Genomic DNA, 12321 nt, shown 5'->3' on the forward strand with positions numbered 1-12321 from the left:
ATTTGGTTGGTAATGTCCCTTTATTCTATATTTTTCCTTGTTTTGTTTTCTTCTTGTGTCAAAATAAGGAAAATAAAAAAAATTCTGTGATTATTGGTCACGGGACATAGATGGAACTTATTCCACTGGGCACGTGCTATTGGAGGCAATTTTGTCGTATTTTGGATCTTACATTTTATGTTAGCCTTATACCTACTGATGTCGGAACTCATCCAGTTATTATTATTATTATTAATTAAGCTTATTTAAACTACCTACCTTCCACGACACTAGGTAAAGTTTATCAACAGTCAAACCCTGATAATGAAAACATTTTATGTATCTGTTCTTTGATTAACCTTTAGCTAAGAGTTTTGGGGGAAAGTAGGCTAGAAAGTTTAAATTGAGGAACTTGAAAATTTTATTCTTTAATTATGACAACTTATTATCTAATAAGATTAGTAAAAACGTCATTAGAAACAACAGTCTTATTATCCAAACAATTTTTTAAAAAAAATCCCAACTACCTTACAACCAATTCTTGTGATTTTGAAATGGCAAGGAAGAAAGGGAACCAAAACTCGGAAAACTTACCACTGAAATAGGCATTTTTATTGATGACCATTGTGTCAAAGAACTTTTTATGACCTTACTTTTTCAATTAAATGTCCAAATAATTTGATCCCACCCCTGATAGCAAATTTTTTGGGGTTTTATTATTATTATTAGCCATATGGTGCAAGGAAGCCTGAGGCTTATGCTGCACCAGCCAAAAAAAAAAAAAAAAAAAATTGTGAATTACCCTGAGAGAGTTTAAGAGAGAGAGAGAGAGAGTCAGAAGTAGAAGGGATTCACCAAGAAAGAGAATGATGATATCCAGCTCAGGACTCTGGGTGTGCTAAGCTCACACTCACCAGACTTGAGTCCCTGGGATTAATTTTGTCAGCAGGTGATTATCCTGTTGTATAAGGCAGTATTTAGGCCACAAATTGAATACTGCATACAGGTCTGGAAGTCTTATTTTAGGAAGGATGTGGATCTGTTAGAATGGATGCAGAAAGGAGCAAAGAGATTAGTTAGAGGAGAGCTTCAGTTCTACAAACTGCAGCATCTGGAGATTAGGCACCTGCAGGGAGATCTGATTGAGGTGTTTAAGGCTGTAATGGATTGTGTAAACTCAATGCTAATGGCATTCTTTCTCTTGCTTGGACTACACACAAGGGGGCATAAATTTAAATTAAGAAGGATGTTTGCCAAATAGATGTGCAGAAATTTGCCTTCAGCCAATGGGTAGTTGATTGTTGGAACAAACTTCTATTTGCTGCTGTGGAAGTTAGTAGTTTGGTAGTTTGAATAAATTCAAGGAAGCACTAGATAAACTGTTAGAGGGAATGGACATGTGATATGGGAAGTATTTTTGTCTATAAGCTTGCTTTTTTGCATCATTGTTACTAATAATACTAGAATATAATTAATGATGCAGACTGAAAGTGAATATCTTCTTGGAGAAATTTTAAGACAGATGTAATTCTAATATATATTTAAATATTTAAATTTTCCTTTTTTTGGCATCAGAATACACCATGGTGCCAGTTAACAGGTTAAATGTATGCCATCTTGTGGGTTTTGTTATTTTCTTGCCTCAGGCAACATTTTTGCACCATGACTATAGCATGAAATTTTCACTTCAGTTATATTCTCACTGAGATTCCCACTCTACAAAATAAAATGACCTGCTAGTTTGGTTTTCCTTAACAGATGGTTGCTTCCACAGATTAGTATTAACAAAATGTAACAAGCTTGTGTACCATCAGCCAAAAAAATAATAAATTAAAACAAAAAAGTCCATCATTGTCCCTATCCATCACATCATTTGCCAATTTCTTGCAAGTATTTATCCGGTCCCTCCTGAAATTTAAATAAACTTCCACCATTCACAAGGCTAGATAGGAGTTTATTCCAACAGTCAATTACTTTTTGACTTAAGGAAAATTTTCAGGTATCTACTCTAAAGTTACCTCCTCTCAGTTTAAGATTTTACCCTTGTGTATTTCACATGAATAAGTGTAAAAATGCCCTCAGCATTTACTCAAAACTCACATCATTTGCCAATTTCTTGCAAGTAATGGGAAAAAAGTGGTGTCACTGGTTAACGAGATGATACAGGATCACCTAGACAAGACTGCAGTAATAGTTCAGACACAGCATGAGTTTGTTAAGGGCAAGTCTTGTCTGACCAATTTGATTGAATACTACGATGTGATCACAAAGGAACTGGATGCAAAAAATAATTTTGATGTCGTATACTTGGATTTCAGGAAAACTTTTGATACTGTTGCACATGGAAGACTGCTGTACAGATTGGAGCAGTATGGCATTAAGGGCAAGTTGCTGTAATGGATAAAGGCATGGTTGAGTGGGAGATGGCAGAGAGTGGTAATAAATGGACACTGCTCCACGTGGACTAATGTTATTAGTGGATTCCCTCATGATTCGGTGCTGGGGCCATCATTGTTTTGTGTATTTATCAATGATATCGATGAAGGTACATCAGACTTAATGTCCAAATTTTCAGATGATACAAAGGTTGGCAGGGTTGTTGATGACAGTAAAGACAGTATGCTACTGCAACAGGACCTAGAAAAGTTAGGCAGATGGACTGAGAAGTGGCAGCTGAAGTTTAATATTGATAAATGCAAAGTACCGCTTATGGGTAGCGTTAACCCAAGAGAAACGTACCAACTGTGTGGTACTACACTCAGGGGGGGACGACAAATACCTGGGGTAATTATGCAGTCAGATATGAAGTTCTCTGAGCAGTGCAGATAGGCTGCCAGAGCAGGTAATGGAGTTTTGTCAATGATATTTAGGAATTTTGCTAGCAGAGACAAGGGGATGATTATCCCTTTGTGTGGCAATGGTCAGGCCACACCTTCAGTACTGCATACAGGTATGGTGGCCTCATTTTAGGAAAAATGTAGAGTTGCTATAACGAGTACAGAGAAGGGCAACAAGATTGGTGAGAGGAACAAAGGGGTTCTCTTAACAGGAGAGGCTTAAATTCTGTAAGTTGCAGCATCTGGAAACTAAGCACCTGTGAGGTGATCTGATTGAGGTGTACAAGGCCTTGAATGGTTTGAGCAGGCTCAATGCTGATGGGATACTTCTGCTTGCCCAGATTAAGAACCTGAGGGGGCATAGATTCAAATCGTGGAAAGATAGTTGTAGAATAGATGTGCGGAAGTTTGCTATCAACTTCCACAACAACAGACGTCCATCTGTTGTTGTGGAAGTTGATAGCTTAAATAAATTTAAGCCTGAACTAGATAAACATTTGGAGTGACCAGATAGGTGAAATGGGAATGTTTTTTTTTTTTGGCTGATGCTGTATAAGCTTTCTTTCTTGCATCATATGCCTCAACTAATGCTAATGCTAAAGTATTTATCCAGTCCTTCCTGAAGTTTAAATAAATTTCCACCATGCAAGGCCAGATGGGAGTTTATTCTAAGTCAATTATTTTTTGACTGAAGGAAATTTTTCAGGTATCTACTCTACGGTTACCTCCTCTCAGTTCAAGATTATGCCCCTTGTGTATTTCACATGAATAAGTATAAAAATGCCCTCACTATTTACTCAAAGCTTTCACGACTTTACCATCTTGTTTAAGTTATCCACAGATGTCTCGTTCTTAAACACTAATTTTCAAAACTCAAGTGTCTTCATAGAATACTCTTTTATACCCTTAATCAGTGTTGTCGCTTTTCTCTGTACCCTCTCCAAACAAGCCCACTTTCTTAAAATGGGGACTCCAAACCTTTATGCAATATTCAAGATGCAGCCTAACGTTGTCTTTATATGAGGTGTTCCAATTAAAAGACACTGAGGTCTATTTTGTTTATTTTTAGGTATAGGCAATTTTTTGTCTGGACTTTTTTTTTTTTTTTTGCCATCTTTGGGTTAAAATTAGACTTAGTATTACTCTTAAATTTTGATTTCTAAATTAATATTTTGCTTAATCAGTTGCATTATTGTCAGTAGGGCAGTTGTTCCCTGTCTTCAGTTTAATCTAAAAAAAATATTGATATGCCTGTGAAAGCAGGGAACAAGTGCAACAGCAAATTGATATATGGGCTAGTATTTCCAATGAATTTGGACTGCTTTTCAGTCAGGAGAAGAGTGAAGTAATGGTTCTAAAGAGGAGTGGCGAGCTTAATGGATACATTACAATGGAAGGGAAAGAGCTAAAAATGGTTAACAACTTCAAGTATCTGGGAAGCACCATTACAAAGACTGGAGTGATAGATGAAGAAATAAGTAGAAGGATACAAGCGAGCGGGAATTTCTATAGGCAGACAAGAGATCTGATCTGGAACAGGAACATACCACTGAAGTGTGAGAAGGTCTTATTACATACCAATTCTGACATATACATCTGAAACTTGGACTATGAGGAAAAAGGATGAAAGCAGAATTCAGGGGCCAGATATGAGATTTGTGAGGAGCATAGCCGGAAAGATAAGACGCAACAAAATCAGGAATGATATGATTAGGGAGAGAATTCAAGTTGAAAAACTCCAGGGCAGGATTCAAAGGCCCTGTTTGAAATGGTTTGGATATGTAAAGAGGATGAACGAGAGGCATTTGCCAAAAAGAATGTTTGATTTACAATTAAGGGACAAAAGACCAAGTGGGAGACCAAGAATGAGATAGCAAGGCGTGATAAAGATCAATGTCATTAAGAGAGGAGGAAACTGGAGTGAAATAGTAGTAGTAGTAGTGGCATGTGATGCAAGAAAGCAAATGTATGAGCTTATGCAGCATCAGCCAAAAAAAAAAAAAAAAAAATCACACCATTCCCTCCAAATGCCTGTCCAGTTCCTCCTTAAATTTATTCAACCTATCAACTTCCACAATGACAGATGGAAGTTTGTTCCAGCAATTAACCACCCGCTGGCTAAAGGCAAATTTCCACACATCTAATCTACATCTGTCTTTTCTTAATTTGAATTTATGCCCCCTTAGGTTCGTAATCTGAACAAGTGGAAGGATCCCATCAGAATTCAGCGTGCTGAACCCATTCAAGGCCTTATACACCTCTATCAGATCACCGCACAGGTGCCTAGTCTTCAGCCACTGCAATTTGCAGAACTTAAGCCTCTCTTGATAAGAGGATCCCTTCATTCCCCTCACCAATCTTGTTGCCCTTCTCTGTACACGCTCAAGTAAATCTACATCCTTCCTAAAATGAGGCCTCCAGACCTGTATGCAGTACTCAAGGCGTGGCCTGACCATTGCCTTATACAGAGGGATAATCACCTCCTTTTCCCTGCTAGCAAAATTCCTATATATCATTGACAAAACCCCATGACCTGCCCTGGCAACCTGTCTGCATTGCTCAGAAAACTTCATATCTGAGCAATGCAGATATGCATGATGGCAAGGCTTCATACATCGACCCGTGGAATAGCGGAACGATGGCAGATTATGATGCCTGTGAAACTTCATTGCAGAATAATTTATATCTACCAGAGGTTTCTGTATCACCTGATAATTTATATTCATCCATGCACTTTTATTCTCTGCCACGTGTCTCGATAGTTCATTTGACATCCATTTAGGTCTAAGCCTTGAACAGTATTTCTTTGTTGGTATGAAAAGCCTAGTATCTTCTTTGATTACTTCCCTGAATGCTTCCTATTTAGAATTTGCAGTTTTTGTGGTCTTATCAAGAAAGGCTTCAGTTTTACAAATTGTAGTGTCTGGAGACTGGGCACCTGCAAGGTGATCTGATTGAGATCTGTAAGGCTCTGAATGGATTAACCAAGCTCAATGCTGATGGCATTCTTCCTTTTGCTCAGACTACACACAGGAGAGACATAAATTTAAATTGAGGGAGGAAGAATGTAGGATAGATTTGGAGAAATTCACCTTCAGCCAGTGGATGGATGATTGTTGGAAGGAACTTTCATCTGTTGTGGAAGTGGGTAGTTTGAATAAATTCCAGGAAGTACTAGACAAATTATTTGAAGTGACAAGTGATGTTTTTTTTTTTTTTTTTTGTTTTTTTTTTTGCTGATGCTTCAGAAGCTTGCATCATTTGTCACTACTAATACTGTTACTACTGTAAAGGATACAAAGAAGAGAAATTAAACTGTTATTTCACTTTTTTATTTTTAAAACAGAAACCATGGAAGATACAATATTGCAATTACTTCTAGATGGACAGAATGGCTTTAGAGTACAAAGGAGCATGTGTCAATAGATTAAGGCTTTATAAAGAGGTCAGCAAACTGACCACTGGATATATTTTCTCTTTCTCAGCTGGTAGGAACCAGGGAACATAATTTAATTATGGAGTGGTCATTTTAGACTAGATATACACTGCCCTATCATTAATAACCAAACACTCCTCCATTGATAGTTGGTCACATCCTACCCAAGCACCACATGTCAGACACAGCTATAATTATGCTTGTAGGCCTTGAAGAGACAGTATTATGATTGTGACTGCAAAATGCTGCAATCAATCAATCAAGTTGATTGATTTCAGCATTTTGCAGTTGCAAGCCAAGTTAACAGGCTTCCAGTGTGAAAGCCTATTAACTTGGTTGCAACCTGCAATCAATCTGTATGTGACATTTCAATGGCATCGAAGATGCTTAGTTCAACAATTGGTGATGTGTTCTGTAAACGGAAGCAAATTGGTGCTGAACTCATCACAAAATGATCCATAAACCTCTGAAACTGATGGGACATGACAATGGAATTCACAAAGAATTGTCTGCTTGGAATGCAGGCCTGATCTTTTACTGTAGAGCAGTGGAAAGCTGTGCTTTGGAGTGATGAGTAACATTACATGCATGCATGATGCTTGTGTCAGGGTGTGGTGGATGCCCGGATAAAGCTACCTGCCAGACTGTCTCAAGCTGACAATTAAGTTTGGTGGAGACAGCTGATGGTCTGGGGAATTTTTTCGTGTGTTTGGCCTGGGATCATTGGTTGTTTTAGACAAAACCATGAATGCTGTTGTTTGCCTAGACAGGATGGACAGTGATATTACGTACATTTTGCAACACATCAGGGAAGGCCCATACTTGTACCAGCAGGACAACATCCCATGTTATACTGCTCCCCTTGTGGTGGACTGGTTTGAGGACACGAGCATTGAAAGTTGGACTAGCCAACCAAGAGCCCTGACCTCAGTCCTATAAAGAGATTATTGGATGAATTGGATCATCAAGTGTATGTGAGGAAAAACTGCTCAAATAACAGAACTGAACAATCACTGCTTTGAAGGCAACTGGCAGAGAATATTGGAGGAAATTCGCAAAAAACAGGTTGAGAGTGTTCCACAGAGACTAGAGGCTGTTATTAAAGCTAAAAGTTTCAGTAAACATTAGTTTTCCTGTAAATAATGATTATTTGTTGCTGTGCAGGTGTCTGAACCTTAATGGTAGAGTGGTCTTCTTGTACATTCTTTTGAAAGTGCAGTTAATCATTTGAAAAAACACTGCCAAGTCTTGTACAACTGGAAGACTTTTGTAAATTTGAAGAGATAGAATAATTACTAATAGTTGACAGAGAAGACGTGGCTCAATTTTGGCTTTGCACTGATACTGATACTTTGTTTGATTTATTTCAAAAACAAAAAATTTATTATTTTTTAATACTCTCTATTTAGTTCGCCAAAAACTGTCGATGGCTATTGAACATTTATTCCTTGGATAATTGTAAGGCTTGGTTTATTTAGATTGCATGTTCTTTTTTTTTTTCTTCTTTAGAATTAAATGTTGTGTTCAAATGTTTAACCCCGGTATTGTTGGGAATTTATGTTGTATTTTTCATTTTTATGTGTCTATTCCATGTATTTCTTAATTCTTAAAGTATTATTTGTTTTAATATTATATAATTTTACCTCCAAAAAGCTGTTATAATACTGTCTCAATTATTCATTCTTGCAGAAATGGGTTTTCGACTTTCGTGGTTTTCAACTACTATAGGAAGACAAGTGATTGGTGGCCTTGCTGCTGTAGCATCTGTTGGCACTTTTGGAGGCTATATTTTAATTCAAGGACCATATCTGTATAAATATAAAGAAATTTTTCAGTATTATGAGTAAGCTTATTTTATGTTGTTCCTTTTTTGCTTGTATGTTAATTGTATGTTTTTGCTCTAGGATAGCATTTCTCAAACTATTGTCTATACCAGTAGTGAAGGGGAGGGCAGATGTCCAAGAATAATGATTGAAATATCTTATATTTGAAAACTGAGAAAATTTACAGTTTAAAAACAATCTTGTTAAGCCTTTGGGATGCACAAAACATTTTTATGCTAAAAATGTGGGGAAGAGGAAGAGCCTTAGGCCACTAAAGCTTGAGAACCACTACTCCAGGATATAATTTAGTTTCCACCTTATTTGAGATATGAAACTGGGAACTTATAAAATAAACTCTAAATCCCACAAGTTGTGTGGGACAGTGCTGATCCATTTCACACAAGTACCACTTGTTACTCTGGGGATATCAACTATTTTGTGCAAAATTTTCTAACATTTATTGTTTTTTATAGCCTGCCTGTGCTTGTACATTTCAAGAACACTACCACTTTTTTTTAAGTTTTCCATCTGCTTATAAATATTTTTCCTTAAAGGAGACTTATTTATAAGATAATTATAGTCATTTAAGGGCAAATTTAAACACAGGCAATAAATAATAAAATGTAGGTTCATCTTCTATTTTTTTTAAATTAAATTTAGACTAAAATCATACATCAGACCAGACCACAACAGAAAAGCAAAGCAAAGAGCTCAGAGTAGCAGCAGTACTTTGGCTCACAAGACAACTGTCAGTGGCAGTGCAGTACTTACTCTTACAAATAAGGGCTTTATGCAGTGCTCTACTTGTTCTTTTTTTTTTTGCATTGCCATCTGTAGAGGTACACAATATGGCCAAAGGCAATGTATTTGTGTGTTTTCGAAAGCAAAAAACATGAGGAGATTATGTGCAAATTCAACATTCTGATGGGCCTATACGAGGGCTTGAAGAACAGGGTTGATGCCCTCAAAGCAATTGAATCAAGTGACCCATCAAACACTGAGCTACCCAGTTCAATGCTAGAGCCCATATTCATGCATGAGACAATATAATGATATCCTCGACAGTAGAGAGCTTTAGTCCCACACAAAGTAGTTACTGTTGGTAACTGTTATCAGGGAAATGAGAAATATGTTTGAAAAGGATAGGTAGAATAAGAGCAGAGTATGTTTGCCAGGTCAAAATATTAATGATGTTACAGAGCAGTTATCTTCTTTTAAGGGCACAAAAGTGATATTGTTGTACACATCAATATTGATGATATTAAGAATAGAAGATGAGGAAAAAGCCACAAGTTAGAATAAAATTTGAAAGTATCTGCAGTTCTGCCCAGACATGGTAGGAGGGAGTATGTGATGATTCCTTTTTCAGTTTCGCCCTTGTTGAGACTGTCCTAAGTTCTGGGGTAAAATTTTTCTCATTGTGGTCTATGCTTGTTAACAGGAGAGACTGTTTTTATAGAAATGGGTACACTTAAATAGAAGAAGTGCAAAATACTTGCTAATGCTGTCGAGGCAGTGCTAGGTGGCTTGGACAACAGCTGGCTTGGGGAGGATATTATACAGACTAATAGATGAACAGCAGCTGTAAGTAGTAGCGAAAGTGATCCTTGTGCTGCTTCTAATGAGATGTGCAGCAGCCTGGAAAACAAGGTATTTTGGGTTTTCATGGTATGAGCAAATACATGAGCTGTGTTAGGGTTATTAAGAGCAAAAACAGGTACACATATACTTGTTAGTACACCAGTGCTAGGAGTATGTCTAACAGATCTGATTAATTTGGAATTATTTTTTAAGTCATCAAATGCAGAAATTGTAGGGATATTGGAAACATGGTACCACTCAGATATTAGAGGAGTGGAATTTGAATGTGGTGAGTACAATGTGTACAAAAAGACAGAGAGGGTAGCACATTATGAATATAACAAACAGCTGTACAGACAAATAGAATGGGTCAGAAAATTAGAATGTTGTAATATGGGATTTTAACTTTCCATATATTGACTGGAACTTGGGTGTTGGTCACTTGTACAGTAGCAGAACTTTTCTGTTTTTTTTTTATTGGATGACTGTTTTCTACAGCAGTGTGTTAGGGAGGCAACAAGGGAAGGCAATACTCTTGATCTGATTATCACCAATGACTTCTCATGCATTAAGAATCCACAGATGAAGGAACCACTAGGTTGCAGTGATCAGTTCTAAATGGGAGGTATTCAGGGAAATAATCATAGAAGTTACTAATCTTTTTATACCAATTAATAGATATTTTTCAAAGTTTAGAGCTGATTGGATGTCAGATGAACTGATGCAACTAGTGGCAGAGAAAAAATGCAAGGGTTGATTATAAATTATCAGGTACACAGAAATCCACATTAAGTACAAACTAGTCTACAGTGAAGTCACTAATGGTGATAGGTATGCTAAGGCAGATATCAGAAATCTTTGGCTAAAAATGCAAAGAATTATTTGCTTATGTTAACACTAAAAGGAAAGGGATGAACCACCACATTGGCCCACTGGATATGAATGGCATAACTATTGATGATATAGTCAGTTTGCTGATATTGAATAAATATTTTGCATCTACATTGATGTCGGAAGAAGTTTTTAGGGATGGGAATACTGGAAGTTAAGTGGGCACTATATGATTTTGTGATAACTGAGAAGAAAGTAAAAGAGAAATTGTTGAATTTAAAAGTAAATAAGGCACCTGGGGCTGATGGAATCTATCCATTTCCACTCAAACTCTGTTAAAGCAATGTTAGACAAAATGACAACTTGGTATAATTTCACAATTAAGTCAGTTAAGAAAAATATGCATATAAATTCTGCCATTTTTTTTAACATCAAACTTTCCACTGAATTGACCAGCAATATGATTTGCCATATAAGATGATCCCCATTTATAAGTCATGCATTTTATGAATTGGTATATTACAGTTAAAATCTGCATTAAGATCCACTACCTACTTTTTAATTCAGTTATTTTTACTCTTTCTTTCAAAGGTTTACATTGTGACATTTTATTATAGTGCATAGTAAACCGAAGAAAGCAGTAAGCATATGCAGCTCCCTTACGTAGAAGTTCACAAAATGAAAACCTACAGGGTATAGGTAATGATGAGACCTCACTGTTATTGATGCTATGTGTGCATAGGAGGTTTTGATTATGTAACCAAGCCATTCCTTGTGGCCTGTTTATTACTGTACTTCAAATTGCTTTCCTTATAAAAAAATCACTAATTATGAAAGTGCATTTACCATAAAGAAAAACTCTTCAAGGACTCAAAAAGTAAACCCGCCAATATTTAGAAGTCAGGTCACAAAAGTTTAAGGCGCCTCCATAGCCAGGTGGGAAGGAGCAGCAGTGCGTAGCACACGCTTCTTGATTAGACCGGGGTTCGAGCCTGTCACCACCAAATACGGAGGATGCGGAAAGGTCAGGGAATGACCACCGCATATCCCGGAGCAATATGGCCTTAGTTGCTAATGCTCCTAAAAAAAATAAAAAATAAATAAATAAATAAACAAAAGTTTAATATAATTTTTATAAATTACACTGTTTTAAAAACAACTCCTAAGAATATTTTTGTTTCCTTTTGTTGTTAGAAACAAGAACCTGTTGTATAATTTATGATATGCAGTTCTGAATCATCCTATATATTTAATTTAATTAATTAATATATATTTATTTACCTAGGAATAAATTATGAAAGATGAGGAAAGATTTTTTCCTAGATAAATTACACACACACACACACAGTGTTGGCAAAAGTATCTGGGCAGCCTAGATATGGAAAAAAACAAAAACATACATAATGAACTTGGCAACTTTCAATGGGAAGTCATCATAGGGTGCCATATTAACACTCAATCAATTTGTGCCATCATAGCAAAACTTCACCCAATAGCCATAGCATGCATTGAAAAGCATCAACTTGTGCAGTGCAGAATCCTTCATAATTGGCCCCTAGAACATTGGAAAACTGTTTATGGAGTAACAAATCATGGTACATAAACTTGATGGTTTTTCATACGATGGCAATGTTTGGAACTGGTAGATGTCCAATGAATGTTAATCACCCAAGTGTGTTGTCCCAGCTGTAAAGTTTGACAGAGGTGCTATCACTGCCTAGGATTGTGGTTCCGTGTAGTTTAGGCGTGGACTATTAATTGTTACTGCAACAATGAATGACATGCATTACATTGACATTGTGGACAATTTTACTGTTCCATACACTGTGGCAGC

At 36.7% G+C, this 12321-nt stretch overlaps 1 protein-coding gene across 1 annotated transcript in view; it reads left to right on the plus strand.

Moving 5' to 3' along the window:
• Window positions 1-258: 258 nt before the first annotated feature.
• Window positions 259-12321, plus strand: part of LOC150079312 (transmembrane protein 177) — a 39872-nt gene continuing 27809 nt past the window's right edge. The window contains exons 1-2 of the mRNA XM_090383357.1: window positions 259-273; window positions 7942-8095. Of these exons, the coding sequence (XP_090239483.1) occupies window positions 7944-8095 (152 nt within the window). The 5' untranslated portion in view covers window positions 259-273; window positions 7942-7943. The remainder of the gene's footprint in view (window positions 274-7941; window positions 8096-12321) is intronic.

The sequence above is a fragment of the Mastigoproctus giganteus genome, chromosome 10 (genome assembly GCF_048544385.1).
Source record: "Mastigoproctus giganteus isolate SK-2022 chromosome 10, ASM4854438v1, whole genome shotgun sequence".
Lineage (NCBI taxonomy): Eukaryota > Metazoa > Arthropoda > Arachnida > Uropygi > Thelyphonidae > Mastigoproctus > Mastigoproctus giganteus.